Here is a 19,407-nt window from a genome sequence, read left to right on the forward strand (position 1 = left end):
AAGCTGTGGAAGTGCCGATGGCAGCACAAGCTGACAAAGAATGAGCTTGTTGTGTGGGCCACAGTGAAAATATTCTTTACAAGGCATGATAGTGACAAAAAGGAGAAAGAGGAGAGGAAGACCTAGACAGGCTTAAAGCATGGTCAGGCAAATAAAGCAATAAACTTTCTCAGTTGAGGTCTACTTGTCTCAAATCATAGACCTTCCTTTCAGATTCACCACCAAGCTTTCACCAGCCTGCCTTGGTGGGAAGGATCTCAAACCAGAAAATGGTGGTATGCATTTTCCTTTGTTAGCATATATTGGTCTGCTTTTAGATGTTTCCTTTCAGCTCTCATCCTGCCATTTTGTGGCATAGTTGAGCCAAGCTAGTACCGAGCTGCTTCAAATGGGCATTTCAAACCATCTGCTCTTTTATTAAATCTCTTGGCTGAAAACAAGCCCTTTCTGCAGGATTGGTCTTCAGCGAGTGTTGATCTCACTCGCCCAGTGCAGGAATGTGGTGAGAATATGATGACGGTGAGGTAGCTCCACAGAACAGCAGGAGAACCTTACATCAGTGTACACTGATCATCCCTCCCTTTGGCTGTCCTTGTCTTCTGGTCCTATTTGCTCTGTTGGGCAGGTAGAGGTGAGGAAGGGAACATTACCATGAGAGCACCACCAGTAAGACTGTTCAATCCACTTGCTGTGAACTGAGCCAGGGTAGTCTTTTTTTTTCCCCTCTTTCAAAGCTAAAGCCAAGTGTAATGCTTCCTCATACACTGAGAAAAATGGATTGCAAACAATGGTTAATTTTCCTCTCTTTCCTGGAAAAATGGATTACAAACAATGGTTAATTTTCCTCTCTTTCCCGAGTTTGAAAGCTGTTAAAGATCAGTGAAACAGGGAAAGGACAGATCTTTTAAATTTTCTGAAGGGAAAGCTAGCTTCAAAATTGCCTTTTCAACCTGAGAAGTTCTTTCTGCCCTGGGAATCTGTTCTTTTGCAGACTGGTGGGAGGTTCATGCAAACCAAAAATGGGGTTTGAAAGTGATATTGCCTTCAATCCTTGGAAGAATACCAAGAGAGAAAAAATTGGATCCATATTCTTTGCTAACCTGATGAAAAGAACTCCTGAAGGTTAGAAATGTTTGGGAATTAGGTTAGGGCCCACTCATCCCATTTAGGAAGTTATAAAGTTACGGAATCTAAATTCCATTTGGAGATATGGGTTACTGAGTTGAGCCGTGATGCTTGACATGTTTAGGTACTTTATTAATTGCAACTGACATCTGAAGTGTCAGTGGTGTTGAGTTCTGCACAGAAAAATGAATGCCAAGCAGGATGAACACCTTACCTTTATTTTTCCTGCAGTTGCCAGACTTTTCATGTTGGAGGGACTATTGTATTGTTGCTGAGCCAAGATCTCCCTAAGTGCACAGATGGCATTATCAAGTGTGCTGAAAATCACTCTCCTAATGCCATTTCCTGATGGCACAGGTGAAACTGCCACTGTAAAAGCCCTGAATGTTGGTGGGAATTCTTCCTCTTTGGAGAATGGCATTGAAGAACCCTTTCTCAGAGGCAGACAGACACATTTTGAGTCTCTGGTGCCAGGTGGCACCTCTGAAAAGATGGATGCTTTCATATACAGATATAGGAAGATCTCTACTGCTGGGAATTGGTGGCTTTCTTGCACTGTGCTGAAGTGAACTTAAAATCCTGATACACTTGAAAAGCAGTATGGCAGTGATCCGGTGGAACCCTGCTGATCAGAACAAATCTTATACCATTTGTTAGCTCACCTCACTTTCTTTGGATGTCCTAAGGTACTGCTTTTCTGTCCCTATTTTTTAGGAGAGGCGGAAGATGCCTATTAATGTTTCAGACCTCTTTATTGTAAAATACTGTAATGATGATACGAGGTGAGACGAGAGTTCTCAAATCTTTGTTTAGTCAAAGCCTGTTGATATTGAGAGGAGTTTCTTTGGGAGAGAAAGACTTCCTCAAAAGGCTTGTCAAGCACTGAAACAGGCAGCCCAAGGAAGTCATTGAGTCATCATCCATGGAGGTTTTTAAAAGCTGTGTAGATGTGGCACTTAGGGATGTGTTTTAGCGGTGGACTTGGCAGTGTTAGGTTAGTGGTTGGGCTGGATGATCTTATAGCTCCCTTCCAACTTAAATGATTCTATGATTCTAACTGCAAAAACAAATGTGGCAATATTAAATGTAAATGGATTTTCACCTTCAGCAATATTTTTAGAAGCATATTTTGTCTGAAGAAGTTTCCATCTCTTTTTGAGATCTGGATGTATTTTTTTTCATGTGCCTTGCAGCATTACTTTAAAGCTTATTTCTGAAGAGTTTGAAATGTTGTTATTGAGATCTCCTGGAGTGAAAAATAAACTGTTTTCTGTGTTAATTCTTTGCAGCATTTGCATGTGCTTTAGCTTTTTCAGGTGAAGAGACTTATTTCTAGCAAAAAGACAGAAAAACTTGCCCAGTGGATGAACAATTAAGGATCATGTCTACCAGCAAAGAAACACATGGAAAAATTCTACCAAAAAGAGAGAGCTCTTAGCAGTTCTTTTAGTCTGTACAAAAGGTATTTGTGGGCTAAGAGGTGGAGTAGTCTAATTCAAGGCTTTCCCATTGTTACGACCCGCCCCAGGAAAAGGGGAGAGGGGGTAACTCAGGTTTTTATCAATAATTCCCTTGGGGTGGATTAAAGTGAAACGACACTAAATAATCGGTGTCTGAAAACATATACTGGCAAGGTTTATTTTAACAATTCTGTATCAACAGGCATGCTAGCAGTTTGGGTGCTGTCATACAACAATGTGATACAGAGATAACCTTTGGGGGCGAAGAAAATGCATAGGGGAGAGAAAAAAAACTAGGATGACAGTAAGGGAAAGTAAGGGAAAGAAAAGCTGAGGGTGGACAGATGTATATAGTCACCGCCCACGGGGTCCAACGATGCTGAAGTGGTGGCCTTGATCTGCTGGGGGTGAAGGAAGGAAGCCCCCACACTCCAAGAAGTTGTGAGTTATATCCATGGTCAGTGTCACGGGCCGTGCCTCGAGCCTCCAAACATCTCCTGGGTCTGTGCTGAGTTTTTTTTTGTGTCTTTCCTGGTTCCCGCCTTTCCAAATTAGCAGAGGGAGGGAGGAGCCTGATTGCTCAGCAGAGGTCGAGCTCGGCTTCTTGCCTTTTCAGGATTTCACACCTTCAGCACTGGAGGGAGGGAGGGGCCCAATTGCTCATCAGAGGTATCATGCAAGTCAAAAGCCTGTAAAAGTCTCCTAGAATGCATAAATCATTAACTATATCAGTCTCTGACACCCATTGCTGTAGACAGTGAAGTATTTTTATAGAAAATGACTACAGATTTCTTTCAGATGCTATTTTGGACAAGCATCTGCAACTTGGCAAGCTCAGATGGACTCGTGCATTGTGTTCCTCTGCTGTGATTAGTATGGAAATACAATTAGTGGTGTGTTCGGGGTTTGGGCTGTTTGGGGGTTTTGTTTCTTTCTTTTGTTTGTTTGTTTTTTCTTGATTCTGGCAAGATGCTTTGAATGAGTAAGGGAAGAGACTTTAATCTTAAAGCTAATTGTATTTCAAGAGACTAAAACTTGAAATTGTTGAGAACTAATTGTGGACCTTCCACAACATTATACAATGCTGAGGTCTCTTTCCAATGCAGTTGTCATGCCTGTGGAAAGGGGCTTGTGGTGGCCCTCAGCTTTCCTGTTGGAGCAGGCCTATTGCCAATGCTACATCACATCCACTGGGGCTCTCGTATACAAACACAGAAGGTCTCTGTTGCTGGGAATTAGGAGCACTGTGCAAGAAACCACCAAGGATGAAGATCCCTGCTTCTCTGGGTACATGTCCCAGGGGACACCACCTTCCTGGGGGAGAAGCTTTCCTCATGTGTGAGCCACTCAAGCTGCAATCTGTGGTTGTGTCGTCCCTCACTGCATTGCCTGATGCTGCAGGAGTTTTTTAATCATGTCTGTCACTGCCTTCCCAGCAGTCACAGGCTCCTGGTAGATGCCTCCTCTGCCTCCTTTTCACCAGACTACCCAAATCCAGCTCTCTTGCCTCAGAGGCTCTGTGCTCCAGGCCCCTAACCATTTCTAGTTTCAGCTGGCTCCTCTCCTGTTTTGCCACATCCCTCCTGAACTGGAGACATAACACTGGAGATGAATCCTAGTAAGGCCTCACCAGCTCTGAACAGAGTGTGTAGAAATCACTCTTATGGCTCTGGTGTGGCTTCTAGTGCAGCCCATTTATCTTATCTGTGATAGTAACATACTTCTGGATAATGGCTGGCCCGTTGTCTGGTGAAACCTCAAGTCCTTCTCAGCAGGGCTGTCGCTCCGCTTGAATCTTCCAGCCTAGCTGAATGAGCAGAGTTTTGTCATCCCTTGTACAGGGCTCTGCTCATCTCCTCCTTGAACACCACAAGGTGCTACTTCTCAAGTTGACTGGGGCCCCTCTGGGCAGAAGCTCTGCCATTCCTTAGGGTAGCCCCCCTCCCAATTTAGTGTCACCTGTGGCTATGTGTGCCCTTCATCCAAGGTAGAACAAGATAAAACTTCTCAGTGTTGTATTAGATGTATAAACTATCTGGAGGGAGTATTTCTCTGTTGATCTGCGTATGGCAAGACAAGCACATAAACAGGTATGAGATGACTCCAACAGGACCAACTGTTTGCTAAAAAATGCTGCTCTGTGCTCAGTGGCAAAGTGAAGCACAGAAACACAGGGAAGGCTGGCCACACAGCTGTGCTTAGTGCTGATGCTGGTTTCTCCTACCATTACTTCTTGGCATATTGATTGTTCCCAGATCAATTAATTGATCTTTCGGGTTTTATTCTGCTTGGTATGGTTGTGATTCTTAGCCTAATTTAGCACTGACTTTTCCTGCTGTCTTTTAATTGATGGTTATTGCTTTAAGGCAATACTCTTGTGTTCCACCGACCTTCACTCTCACCTCCCCTTCTTTCTTCTCCCATACCTTTGTTCTTCAACCAGCCTTCCTCTCATATCTCCCTTCTCTTCTCAGTCTTATGTTCTGTATCTGACTGTCTCAGTTTAATGAGATTGAAGTGCTTCGCTAAGGAGGATGAGTTACGAGGAAGACCAAGCTCCTCCCTCTAAGCAACTGTAAATCCAAAAATAAGAGGCTCCAATTGAGGAAATATGGAGAAAGAAAAGATAACAGCCCTTTAGTAAATGTGTATAGGCAGAACAACAAAAAAACACAAAAACAACTAAACACTAATCCTGTACCCAAAGTCTCCCTTCAAGAAAAACCCCGTTCAGTACTTTCCGCCTTTTGGCGCAATTCTAACCAGGGCCAGCAGGGTCGCTGTTGGATCACTGGCGGAGCAGAGCCTGCAGTTGCTCTCTGGTGGCCGAGCAGGAGTTCCTGGTAGAGTCAGTGCAGCTCCCACATTTGCCACATTTACCATCCTGGCATGGTCCGAGAGACACTGACAGTCCAACTCATTACACAAAGGCCAAAGCCTAATGGGAATTCCTGAGATTGTGTAGTGGCCCAGAGGAGCGGCGGGAGAAACACACCACCACGGTCAGGAAGAGCAGACCTGCAACGTGCTGGGTGAGGCTTTGCTCCCAAAAGTTGACCATGGCCACAACGCACCTGCAAAGAACAGCAGCTGCAGCCATGCCCAGGAATCCAGCCGTGATCCTTCTCAAGTCTGTTTCCACCAAACATACGAAATTAAGAGTGTATGTTGCCCAAACAAGCAGGAGGAAGTGGAGGGACACCTAGAAATAGCCATAAGGGCAGCTGGCCCATGCCAGGCAGACCTACAGTAGGAGTAACCCCAGACCTATATGTGTCCCTGTAAGTAGAAAGCGATGCTGTAGCAACACTGTTACAAATTAGCAGTTTTGTAGTTGTGCTATAAACTTCTCCCTGTCACTTGAACCATATAATCATACGGCTTCAGCCATATGACCTTCAGGATGTGGGTGCAGCATGGTTTTGTGCAGTGATACACTCTTTGTTCTCTATTTCCTTGTAGAGTTTAAAGTAGTTTTGATGGACAGAAATGCTCCAGTTTCTAAATTCTGGGGAGTTTCCACGCAGGCAGGTTCTGCCATCATTGTTTCGCACGTGGCTTCTGCTCTCAGTTTCTGACAGGGCTCCTGCTGGACCTTTCCCAGTGAAATCAGAATGTGGGTTTTCAAGCTGGAATCTGCAGACCCTTGGAGAGGCAAGGGGAAGGGTGATCTGCCTGTGAAAGGTATCGAAGAGCAGATTACATTCAACAAGTCTAAAGCCCCTTGTGTATGGTGTACTCACTTCCCTGGGCTGACTGTAGCATCCTGCAAGTAAAAGTGAGGTGCACCCTCAGCCCCCTCCTCTGCAAACTAGTGTCTCATTGCTGCATTTTTCATGAGAAAGGGACAGCTTGAGCCACAGGCCTTACCAGGGAGGGATAGGCCATGCTGAACACCTATGAAGTCATGAACAGGTCATAGGTTTACTTGTTCTAGAAAAAACAGCTTGAAATTCTTTTCCCCCCTGCAACACCATGAAAGTAAGTTGTTGAACGAGGGAGGGGCAGGGTGGTTTTTTGGCTAGAGTGATTCACACACACAAAAGAAGTGGCCAGCAGCCTCACATTCCGAGCTAATGGACCTCAGAAGATTGTGAGTGGGAGGTAGGTTTTTTTTTCTCCTTGAGAAACAGCATCCTCACTTTACTTTTGCCCTGACTCAGGGAAGATATGTGTGTGTGGAGGGGCTCCAAAACTCTTTTTGTTAGATTTTGAAACTCATCTGGCTGCCTTTGGCCCTGGTCTGCCTGTCTTCTCCTGTGCCCTGTTCTGCCCATGGCTTGGACCTGCTTGGATTTCATCAGAGAAGCCAGGGCCATCTGTGGAGGAACCTTTGAAGGAAGAGGCTGCCCCTTCCCTCCTCCATTCCCAAGTTGGCAGTAGCCTGTACCCATCGATGAAGGGGGGGGGAATGCCAGCCAGAGCCAGCTGCCGACAGCGTGAGTCCATAGGAGGAACCCCCTTTTCCCCTTTTCCTCTTCCCCTTCTCGGTGTGGGGGAATCTCCATTTCGGCTCCTCCCGCGCTCCGGGGCCCTCACGCGGCGACCGCCAGAGCCCAACAGCGCCCCCTGCCGGCCACCAGAGAGCAACTGCAGGCTCTGCTCCGCCCGTGATCCAACAGCGCCCCCTGCTGGCCCTGGTTAGAATTGCGCCAAAAGGCGGAAAGTACTGAACGGGGTTTTTCTTGAAGGGGGACTTTGGGTACAGGATTAGTGTTTAGTTGTTTTTGTGTTCTTTTGTTGTTCTGCCAATACACATACATCCTTTACTAAAGGGCTGTTATCTTTTCTTTCTCCATATTTCCTCAATTGGAGCCTCTTATTTTCGGATTTACAGTTGCTTAGAGGGAGGAGCTTGGTCTTCCTCATAACTCATCCTCCTAAGCAAAACACTTCAATCTCATTAAACTGAGACAGAAGCAGACACCATTCATCCTGGTGGATCATCATCTTCATCAGGCTGAAGGGATGGTTGTGCAAGTGTACTGGCTGGGAAAAGTGGTACCTGACAGCAGTGCCTCTCTGAGCAACACCAGATGGAGAGAAAGAGGCGCTCCCACACCACATAACCAAACCCAGCACCAGTCTTCCCTCCCAGTGCTAGGAATTACGCCCTGCAGCTAGTCCCTGTCACCTGCCCTCCTGGTCCCCATCCTTTTACCATCTGCTCAGCTCATGTCCACTCTTTCTTCTCTGAGTAATCAGCTCTGCTCAGCTTCTTGCAGTACTCATGTCCTGGATCCACCAGCACCAATGACCAATGCACCAATGGCCAGCAGCACTCATAAAACATTATTTATTACATGGGAGCCTGATTTCTTCCCTCCCCCTTGCCCCTTCCAAAAGGATACTGCTTCTCTCTGAAAGACACATATGAGTATTTCCACAGAGATGTAAAAACAGGGAAATGCTTACTACTGGGCTTCTGGACAAAGACTATCTGTGTGTTTCCTCTCATACTCATATACCTCTGAGTATACTCATGCTTCTCCTCGAAGAAAATCCTTCCTAGAAAAAGCCTGTGCTGAAGCAGAAGAAACAATGCTCCGACTAATGCAAAATCATGGGCAGGAATTCTAGCTGCTGGAAACTGGCTATTGCTAACTTCCCTCATGCAGCCTGTGCTGGTCAGTGGCAGTGCTGGCTGAAATATGGAACTTGAAGTAGAGAGGGAAGGAGGCAGGAGGCAGGGTGGACCTCATGCAGGCTTTGTTTTTGCAAGAGTGGAGTTAATACAGAAAGGAAAAAGTGGTGCAGGGATCTGGCTGGATTCCAGTTGCCACATGCTGCACCACCAACTGGTATCCCCAAAGGGGCACCATCTGGCAAATGCCACGGAGATGTGCCCTCCCTTGTCCCTGCAACCATTGCTGCCCTGGGGCACCAGTTAGCTAAAAAAAGCCATTTTTGCCTTCTGTGTTCTTTGCAGAGCAAATGCCAGCATGAGCTGTCACTGCTGGCACCTTGGTCTTCAGTGTGACACCATAGAGGTGGCTCCTCTAAAAGGCTCTTAAAAGGCTGTTCAGTTGCTTACAAATAAACCAGGCATACAGTGCAAAGGGTCTTATCCTGCATGGGTGTCCCTCCTTGAGCAAGGATGCTGGGTGCTTCAGAAGGTGGAGCTAAGCTTGCTCAGTTGAATGGGAAGCAAACAGCAAAAAGCTGTTCCAGAACAGACAGGAGCAGACGTGAGATGCTGCAAGGAAGTGGTACCAAGGAGATGCTGTCTGAGGTCAGGAGGGGCCGGGGAACGGACAGCTGCTTTGGGGAACTGTTAAAAGTGGAAGAGAGCATAGAAGCCAAGTCTTCAGATTGTTGACATCACACTGGAAAGTTTTATTTTCTTTTTTTCTGTGAAGTACAACCTGAAAGCCTCATGTTTGAGGGGAGGGGAAAAATGTCCAGGCTGTACTGTTGCTTTATTACAATCTTAGAGTCACCCCTGAAAGTGTGAGGCTTAGCTCTTTCCTCTGGATATCAGGAGTATAGCAGTATAGGGCTTGTGTACGTGGACCTCCCACATCTGGAGCCAACTGGGCCCTCTAAATTTATTCTTTCCTTCATACATTTCTTTTGGGGCACAACCAACCTGCCCTGGGACTGACAAAAAGTGCAGTCCTTACCTTGACCAAGGCAGCCTTCAGCATTCCAGAAAGAACTTTTCTGCCTCCATGTTTGATCCCACCTGGCTCAAACAGGCACCTGTAAGGACACCTTCCCTCTCACAGCAGCTCCAATCCCATAAGTGAAAGGGACAGGCCACCTTCCCTCCACAGCACCAGCATATGCAGCACCTTGCCATTTAGTCTGGCACAGAAAGATGCCAGAGAGGTGGGAAGAGGTCTCCAACTGTGAGAAATTCCATTGGTGTCACCTGGAGCCATGTGCAGTCTGCCAACACGTGGTGGCTGAAGAACCAGAGCTTCCACTTCAAGCAGTGGCCAGGATTTAGGGTTGTAGAGCACAAAGTGGCATTTTGGAACTAAGTAGCAGCAGTAGGAACCTTAGCAACAGGATGTCATAAGCACAGCTGGAAACAACAAGGCATCCAACCTCAGCAGGATATTTTTTGTTCCTGTGGGGTGTCACTGACTGCAGCTGGGGCTTGTGATCCCTGAAGGAACCAGAACTCTTAAAGTAATTGGCATTGACTGAACTCTTACAATAACGTTTAACACCCAAATGCAGTTTTATTAAATTAATTTGACCTTCCTGAGCGGTGTTGAAGAGGAGCCCAGTCTGCCTCTTTGCAGCATATGGCTTGACTGTCCTACCATAGCCATGGCTAAGGAATAGGAGGAAAAAAAAGAAAGCAAGAGAAGTCTTCTCAAGGCTTTGGGAAAGCAAATTATGCCTGACACTAATTTGATCTGACCTGTTTCTGAAGGTAGTGGAAGGCACATCTCACAGCTCCATCTGTTTCTCCTTACCAAAGAGAAGGGACACAGACGTTCCCAGGGTGTTTTTAGAAGAGCAGAGGATGAGTGGGCAGCTGCCATGGATAGAAAGCAAGATTTAAGAGGGAAAAAAATCCTGCTTGCTTCATTCACAACCATTTCTACCAAAGCAGAACCTGGCAAGAACATAATATGGGAACAACTATAACCCAATTCCCCTCTAATGAGATAGGAATGAAGAGGCAAGAGCAGCAGGACGACAAGGTTATCGGCTCTCTCCAGCAGGATGTCTGTTAGCCTTTCCGGACAGCTCTAATTCTCTGGCATTTCCTTCTATAACTCACTCAGAGCTGCTGCTACTCCTAAACTTGTCACAGAGCCCAGTCCCCCTGGATTGGCTCTTGGAGCATCTGTAGGAACTCTGTCCAGCTAATCTGTGCCTGTTGCCTGTGACGGTGCTTCCACAGCAGAAAGCAGCAAAGTGCGCCCCAAAAACCTCAGTCACGTGCCAGGAAACATTACTGACACCTGAATCTCAATCTGAATCTGGCAGGTTTGAGACCATTTTGCTTGTGAGAGCAAAGGTCATAAAAACAAAGCCAAGGACAGGAATGCATGGCCCAGGGTGGCTGGAGGGACAAACACACCGACCAACAACATGCAATTTCACAGGCATCCCCTGCCAGAGCTCAAGCTCCTCAACTCCTTTTCTGCTCTGGTAATCACACAATGAAATAGGGCAATGCCCAGCCCCCTGTCCCAATACAGGACAATGTCCCAATGCTCCCCTGTTTCCTTCTCAGGGGAGAGGAAAGACCCCACAACAACATCTTTGGCAAGGCAGGCAGAGGCAGCAAGCAGATGGTGCATTTTCGTGCCCAAAGCTCCCCCCTCACCCCACTCTGTTTGTTTCACCCATCAGTCACTGGCAGCAGAAATGTGGCAGGAAAAGCTGTGGCTGGTTCACTGGCACAGAGCCCAAGAAGTGCTCCAGGACCCACTCACCACATAACTTCAGGGGCCGTGCATCTGGAGAGAAGGGTTCCCACAGCTGTCTGGTGCTTGTTCCCTGTACAGAGCGGGTGGGGAGCACAGACAGGGATGGAGCAGGAACCCACATGCCTCCTCTGTGCTAGAAACCTGTGTGCAAGATGGGACTGAAAGTCTATACACTGGCAGCATTAGTATAAGATGAGAGAGGGCACACGCTGCATCTCGTGGGGGTGTGCACAATGCTCCAAAAAGTTATGAAATAAGAGGAAGCCGTCCCACAGATGAGAGGAAGATGTTGCCCAACCAGAGTGCATTGGATGGGTGGGCAGAGGCTGTGTCAGTGTGCAGGGGACTGGCAGATGCACAGCACAGTCCAGATGTGGGGACATCCATAATGTGTGCTTCCCATGTCCCACTGGAGAAAGGCAGACACCTCCCAGGAGCCAGCAAGGGCCCCGGAATTTCCCACAGGATCCACCACTGGAGGGTGTGGGCAACCAGACACTGCTAGGATTACTGTGGTGTAAGGGTAGAACACGCTTTCTGGAATATTTTACTTCAAGGATATTAGGGCTTTTCGCTTAAGAAAGGTTTCCTGCCTAGAAGACATGTCTTTCCCCAGAGAGAGTTTTAGATGTTTTCTCCTCCTGCATTCAAGAGAAACGCTCCTTGACACGAGAAAAAGGTAAGTCCGCAGACATGTGGAAGCCCTGCAGAGGGGGGACCAGAAATTATACAAGCCCTGAGAAGAGCAGGGGGCGCATCTTTCCTCAGGCCTAGTGTTTGAATAGGAGTAATGTTCTTTTAAGTCCAGTGTTCACGACTCTGGAAACAAGTTTTCCTGCAATCCATACAGCCTGGCATTTCGGGGGTACACCTGCGTGTTGGATCTTACTTCACAAGTGGCTTCCCAGTTTTGTGCACCGGGACGGGGAGAGCTGGGCTCCCATGCACCCAGGCGCGGGCAAACGCCGCGTCCCAAGCTGGAGAGCCGGGGATGGACACCAGGGCCAGGGAGGTGCTCGGTCCCTGGTGCACGGGGACAGCACCGCGGTGTCCCTGGGCTCCGGCAGCGGGTACGGGGTCTGGGGAATTGGCGGGTCCTCGGCGCTGCGCCCGCGGGGTCTGCACACGGACCGCGGCTCCCATCCCAGGACCGCGGCTGCGGAGGAAGCCGGCGCTGCCCTGGGGGAGGATGTGCTGGTTTCCCGAGCCGAGGTCAGCGCCGGCCGGTCCCGAACCCGCGGCCTCTCTCCCCCCGCCGGCGATGCCGCGGGCCCCGCGCACGCGCAGAACGCCCCACCTGGCCCTGCTCCTGACGCGCAGGCGCGGGGGTGTCTCCGGAGAAGGGGGGGTGGAGGGGGCGGGCGCTGTCTCGCGCGTGCGCGGTGCGGCGGCGGGCGCCATGTTGTCGGGGCGGGCGGCGGGGGGGCGGTGAGCGCTCGGTGTCGTCGCGTTCGCTCCGCGCCTCCTCCCCCGGCCCCGGGCCCGGGGGGTCGCGGCCGAGCGGGGCGTCCGACGGCACCATGAGCGGCGGCGGGGGCGGGAGGGTGTGCGACCTGTCCCGGCGCAACCCTCAGGAAGACTTCGAGCTCATCCAACGCATCGGCAGCGGCACCTACGGCGACGTCTACAAGGTGGGCGCAGCGCCGCGGCCCGGCGGGGGGGATCGCCTCTGTCCCCCTCTGTCCCCACTGCGGCGGGTTCCGCTGTCACGCAGCCTGGCCGGCCTCCTCCTTCAAAATCTGGGGAGGGGGGAGTTCCGTCTCGCAGCGGCGTCCCCTGGCCCTCCCCAGGGCAGCGAGGCCGCCCCCCCTCCGTCAGGGTCTGCCCCACGCCCCGGCCCGGCCGCCGCTGCCCCCGCCCGGCCGCGTCCCAGCCGGGCAGATGCGGGTGTGTGCGGGACTGGCGCTGTTCCGGCGGCCCTGGAGCCGCCCCGCAGCCGCTCTGGCCGCTGCTCCTGTGTGCCGGCCCTGGCCGCTGCTGCTGGTACCGGCTCGGGCGGAGCTTGGGGGTCTGGTCCCTTCCAGAGCGGACCGGGGGCTGTAGGGGTGTGGGAAGCTTGCTCACTCGGTTCCAGCCCCAAATGCCACTTGAAGTCGTGTGCCTGAAGGCGAACAGGGCCCTCCGTCCCGGCTACTGCTCCCGCCGCTGTCTTGGATGCGATACCGGTGTGTTGTGCTTGTGTCGGTGTGAAACATGAGGCTGGGCGGTCCGAGGGCAAACTGGTGTGGTTAGGGTCAGTCTTTCAGGGTTCTGTCCTAACTTAAGCAAACGTAGGAAAATCAAAGCTAAGGCAAAAGCAGCTGAACATAAGTTTTGGGTTTAGGGGACTTTATAATGTACTTTGACATTTTTCCCCACTTTGCAGTGTATGTTCTTATTTGTGTATCCAGTTGAACCCTTGCCTGTTGGGATGTGACAGTCTCTCCCTGGGGTAGGATGACTCTGGTTGTTACCTGCTCCTGATTGGTCTTAGAGCAGAGGGAAGAACTGAAGTTTGTTATGTGCAGCCTGGCGGAAGCATTGCTTGAACCGTGTGCTTTCCAAGCATCTTCTGGCCTGTTTTTGTCATCAGTGGGTGTACACGTGTGTCTGAGGAAACTTGTGCTGGTAGGCAGGACTGTAGGGAAACGTGTAGAGCCATTCCACAATTTGAGGTGCACAGAACTGGTGCTGGTGCTGCCTTTCACTCCAAGTGATTGTGCCTAGAATGAAGTCTTGTTTGGGTTGGGGTGATTTTCGTTTAATCTCATCTCGCTTAAATGTTATGGAAGTTTCAGACTAAATCCTCTTGTTACTGCTCTAACACCCTGCTTTATTAATTGTTTAATTGAAAGGGGGTTTTGTGTTGCTTGCCCCACCTTGCCAGCTTTGTTGGTGTGTTTGTGTACTGTGCTGATGTTTTACTTGTCCAAGCCTACTTGCCTTGTGCTCTGGGTTTTTGTTTTTCTGCAAACTGTTCTTCTGTGTGCCTTTATGTGTGTGCTTCTCTCTGTGCAGTTTTTAACTGCAACATTGACTCTGATACCTTGTCAATCAGATTTTTTCCGTGCTCTGTGTGATTTTGATGGATATGAATTAACCAAATCTTTATGGTTTAATTTTAAGGACGTTACGTCTAACCATAGAGCCTGCAATACACTTGCATATGCAATATGTATCTGAATGTGTATCTGAAACCTGTTAAGTTTAATTGGATTTGTGAAGGTTTTCTTGATGATTATCATACTTACATTGCAGTAGCCTTCAGTTTGGTGCTCTATGAGTGGCCAGTGTTTGGCACTGCTTGTGATTCTTCTTCCTTTGAGGCACAGAAGTTCTCTCCCCCCCTCAGAGTGGATTTGTTAATGTTTGCAATCTGCCTGTGGCAGCCGAGATAGGTGGTGATATACCAGGACTAGGTGATATACCAGGACACACTAGGCTGGTATTATAATTATTTCTTCTAGAAGGGAGGTAAGTGCTTTCTGATTAGGTTGCGGACAGTGTAGGGAAAATGAGAGGTCCTTTTTTCCTGTGTGGATTATTGCCTGTTTCATTTTGAGGCAAGGTCTTGCCCAAGGTGTCTTCAAGGTGGAGCATGAAAGTAGCCCAAAAATAACAATGAAAGGTGGTTACTTTTAATGTGGCAAAGAAGTAGTAATATAGTCTGAACTGTCATCCACATGTGAACTTTAGCTTTATCTTGTATTTGGGGTTTTGTAAAGCTTCTTTCATTTGCCTTCATCCTGTCACCTGTAGGTGAACTTTGTGGTTGATGAAATAATTGCGTGAAGTTGAAATCAGCCATGAGATGATGGAGCTCATCAGTGGTGGGATTTCAGCAGAGTGCTTCCAAGCACTCGACATACTTGGGTATCTTCAGGCTGTAATTTGTGGTTTTCTCCCCTTAGCAGGCAGAGCTGTGAAGGGAGGTGTTTCTGCTGTTAGCAGGTAGGGATTATTGCTAATAAGCTGACAGTCTTGCTAAATACTGACTCTTCTGTAACCTGCTTTCCTGGCAAAGCATTAAGGAGCTGAATGCAGACCAGACTGGCATCTACTTCCCTTACTCCGTTTTAGTTGAACCGAGCTATAACAGGACATGGTTTCAATGTTTGTTTTGTTTTTAAAAAAATTAATTATTAAAAAGAAGGGAAGCAGAGTCTCTATTCTGAAGCTTATTGAATTTGACATAAGAGCTGGTGGTGTGGACTGAGCTACAGAGATTGGAAGAGAAGGAGGGTATGGGTCAGATGGATACAATCTTGCTGCCATGAGTCCTGCTCTAACACTCACATACCAGTGTGGGATTTTTGGCTCAAACCAATATTTTTACAATTATCTGCACTCCCACCGAAGTTCAGCTTTCAGAGAGCCTTGGAGCAAATGATAATGGATTCATCACAAGAAAGGTAATGGATAACTTGTTCATGCCATTAGCTCTCTATCAAATATTCACAGTCAACAGTATGTATATATTCTAATTAGCACTGGTGCAAATTTGTTGTAGGAGGTGAAGTGTTATCTGAATTGCTTAGTTCTTCATGTATCCCTTTAATTATATTGCTCTGCAGGTCATTTTTGTCTTTTGTGCTTCTGTATTTCACTGTTCCAAAGAATTTAATTGTGAAAGGTGGTCACCAAAGTGTGAAAGAAGAGTTATGATTTATTGGCTGTGAAACAGGGATACTGTCCAGTCGTGCTCCATTGCAGGAAATATTCCTAGACTTTAATGAAGTAGCTGCTTAATTTTGTTTGTTCTGCATTTATCCTTCTCCCATTTAAGAGGGCTTTTCTGTCTCTTAAAAGTTGCCATTCTTAGTTCCAAGCTCTCTGTAAGTTGTGACATTCTTTTAAAGTTTGGATTACAAGTGCTGCACGGGGTTTTCTGACAGACACCGTATTATGATGTTTCCTCTTTGTCCCCATTCCAATACCTGTGGTTTTGGTAACAATTGCACAGAGTTTGGAAGTGATTGTAGGTCCATTGCTTTTGTTCATGTGGTAAATTTATATCACAGCATATCTTGCAAAAAAAGATATTGCTTTGGTTTAATAAAGGTTGAACTTTATTTGCCATCTCAGAGGTCATTCATCTTGTGCAGGTGGACCCTTCCAAAGATTTTCAGCACCTTACTAAAAGAAAGGCTCTTCTTTTACTTTCCCCTTTAATGAAATTCAAACAGCTGTGATAATTAGTGAGATTGTTGTTCCTGCAAGGGTTATGCCACATCTGCCTTATTTCAGTTCTTCTTGGCATTTATGACTTCGGCCAGATAACAAATGAAGATACAGAACTCAGTGGGTTGCACTTTGCTTGAGGTCTTATTTTTAAAAAAGAAAAGCTTGACTTTTCCATTTCCCAGCCCTTTGGCAGGGAAGTTGGTTAAGTTGGTTTTGGTGAGGGAAGTCATGTATCCACCAGCTCAACTGCTTCATGATGAAAACTTCTGTGGGTATGTCTGGGAAACACCTGGTGACTGTTACTGCTTTCTGCTGCCACCCGTGTTTCAGAGTGTCTGGTTGCTGATAGAGCTTCTGTGTGTCGCTGGAAGAGAACGTGTCCAGGTCAGAGGAACCTGAATCTTAATGAACTTCTATTTTGCAGCGTCCTAGACACAAATCTCTTCTCTGCATGTGTGTGCCCTTGGTCCTCTTTCCTGGAGTGATCCAGAGGTGATTCTTCTGCAGTTTGCTGCTTCTGAAATATTGAAGCTGTGCCTTTCAGTTGTGTGCTTTTTGATAGACATTTTAGTCTTCCTTTCTTCCTGATTGACATTACAGCTTTTGAAGCTTTTTATGACTTTGTTAGGAGTAAATATCTGTTTTGAAGGCTCTATCTATTCAGCGTTAATTGGCTTTTGAAACTTGTCAGGTAGACAGAGAGGGAGGTGGATGTTTTGCCATCACATTTTTACTACACTGAATAAGTACTACAAGGCCTAGTTTCTGGGGCTGTGGTTTCCTTAACCAATAGTCTGTGCCTTGCACAGAGATTTTTTTCTTAGTTTCAGATCCTTTTGTTTAACATCAGCTTTATCAAAGCTCTGCTTTCTAAAATTATCACTCTGTTGGGTTGTGGTATCGCACTTTCTACCAGAATGTTGGAAGCTAACTATTTTTAGGCAGGGGAGTTCTGAGGGTTTGAGAGAGGCTGAAGAGAAGGACTGTAGGGCTGGAAGCAAGAGGACTGGGGAGTTGCTTGGGTGTGTTTTCCTGAAGAGCAGAGCTAATCAGGCTCAGGAAGCCTATTTGTACCCTGGAACCAGTTATCCTATGAAGTAGTAACTTGTTTAGGAATCATTTTGTTCAACAGTTCACACAGGAAGTGGTCAAAACCAGAAGTCCTTGTTGTTGCTGTCTTACTTTGCTTTTTGACTTAGTTTTTGTTGAAGCATATACTTTATATTATCAGTTTCCATTTGAAGGACAGTTATAAACTTGTCAAGAGATTTATCTCCTCGGATTTTACATCTCTACTTGTTCAGCTACACAAATGTCTCCTTCTTATGAAGTGGAATATATTAGGGGCAGTGCTAAATACCTTCCTCCTCTTTTTTTTCTTTCCTCTCCTGCTCAGGCACACACCATTTGCACATCTTTTGCTTGACTGGTGTTTCCCAGTTAGAGCACATCAGAGTACTGCCTCACTCTGTTGCTCTTTGGTTCTCCATTTCAGAGTAGTAAGGTCTTTACAATTCTGAAGCATTTTTGTTAATTAATTTTTGCAAATAGAGTAACAATAAAGCCTGACTTTTTTTTTAGCTTTTATTTCTGTTTGGTGGCAGTTTTTTATATAACATTTTTATCTGTCATCCTGCTGTTGTTACAGAGATACTAGTAATTATTTCCTGTTTAATTATGCAGTGCCTCTTCAGTTGACTTCACAGTTGGTAGAATTTTTGAAACTTCTCCCCAGATGGCAATCTAGATCTCTGGAAGAGTATAGTTCTTTTAGCTGCTGATAGAATTAGGATTCTTCTGTCATTTTTTAGAGCACACGTTGTATATAAATGGTCTACACATTTAATAAAGTACCTGCATGTAGATGCAGGCATTGTGGGCTAATCTTTGCCTCTAGAAAGCCTGGGTAATGCATTCCCATTGAGATAGTGAAATATGCATTGGAAGGAAGTGGTTGAAGGATCCTGCTCCTAGAAACAGGGATGGATGCTGTAAACCTCAATATCACAAAGGCTGGGAGTTAGAGCACTTACAGTGCAAGTGGAAGCAAAAAATGAATATGGGTTTTCTTACGTGAACCTCTTCAAAATTTTGGTTGCGTTTTTAGGCTCAAAAGTACTTGTTTGAAATTGTTCTTCACCCACCTACTACTTATTGATTCTGCAGTCTCAAACCCCATAAACGATTGGTGTGATTTTTCCTATATAAAAACCCAAGGCAGTGTCTTCCACATCCTGAGGTGCTGTGTGGTATGTACGCAAGCACCCCCAAATTCAGAGTTGGAACCAGCTCCAACAGGTGTTGAAAACCCTGTCTACTTCAGTCATTCTCAGTCGCTCATTCATGTGAGCTCAGATGAGTAATTGTTTCACAACTGATGATTTCAAAGGTATTTGAGATCTAGTAAAACCTGTCACAGGCACCTCATTCTCATTCTTAGCCTTTGCAAGGAACCCTTGTGTACCTACAATTAGCATAATATTTTTATATACTCAGATTAACAAAGACCATTCATATTCCTACTCTTGACAACACCTTCAGTGCTGATAACCCAAATGGAACAGGACACAAAGTTATAACTTAATCGGATTCTTGACTTGGAGTCCTGTCTTCTTAATCTGCGCCCTGAAGCAGTGGGTAGCCTGGTGTTGGTGACCTGCATTAAATCAGGTTTTGTTCCTCCTTTTTGGCTTTCATAAGCTCAAGCAGATACTGGTCCAGAGATTCACCAGCTGGCCAGTCCCACTGCTGCTGGTGCTGAAGAAAGGAAGAAATGCCTAATCTGAAGGTGAAAAGACACAACAATTTTTCTTCGCTGATGACAGTTTGAAGAGTTTTTGAAAACATGACGTTGAAGATGAACTCCCTTTGCAATGGGAGGGTGCTGAATCAGCCCTGAGGTGTTGGGGAGTGCAAATTTGACAAGGCTGCCAGCTGCTTGGAGTGTTTCTTTGGTTGGCATTCTACATGTCCTGCTTCTGATGTATCTATAGATTTGCCTGTCTACTAGTGATAGTTTCTTTTGAGCACCACCACCACGTAAGACTTGTGATGAGTATCTTACATGCTTTAATCAAATTTAGATTGAAATTGTCACTAGCTCATACTCACCTTCTCTCTTGCTTTTTTTGCCACAGAACATAGTGACCTATGGAGCAATAGTCACAGAAACAAATTACTGACAGTTGGATACAGTATTGTTAAAAATAAATAAAAACAAAAAAATTTGTAGAAATGTCCCTGAGGCCTGTGAAATTTTTCCA

General features: G+C 46.7%; 1 protein-coding gene across 5 annotated transcripts in view; it reads left to right on the top strand.

The window, feature by feature from the left end:
* Positions 1-12,393: 12,393 nt before the first annotated feature.
* The window catches only part of MAP4K3 (mitogen-activated protein kinase kinase kinase kinase 3), a 76,451-nt gene continuing 69,437 nt past the window's right edge, over positions 12,394-19,407 (top strand). For 4 of the 5 annotated variants that reach the window (XM_032681527.1, XM_032681528.1, XM_032681529.1 and 1 more), the window contains exon 1: positions 12,482-12,612. In XM_032681527.1, coding sequence (XP_032537418.1) covers positions 12,502-12,612 — 111 coding nt within the window. In that variant the 5' untranslated portion in view covers positions 12,482-12,501. Of the gene's footprint in view, positions 12,613-19,407 lie in introns of all 5 variants that reach the window. The other variant, XM_032681530.1, reaches the window with a different exon arrangement.

Source organism: Chiroxiphia lanceolata, chromosome 3 (assembly GCF_009829145.1).
Source record: "Chiroxiphia lanceolata isolate bChiLan1 chromosome 3, bChiLan1.pri, whole genome shotgun sequence".
NCBI classification, from domain to species: Eukaryota; Metazoa; Chordata; class Aves; order Passeriformes; family Pipridae; genus Chiroxiphia; species Chiroxiphia lanceolata.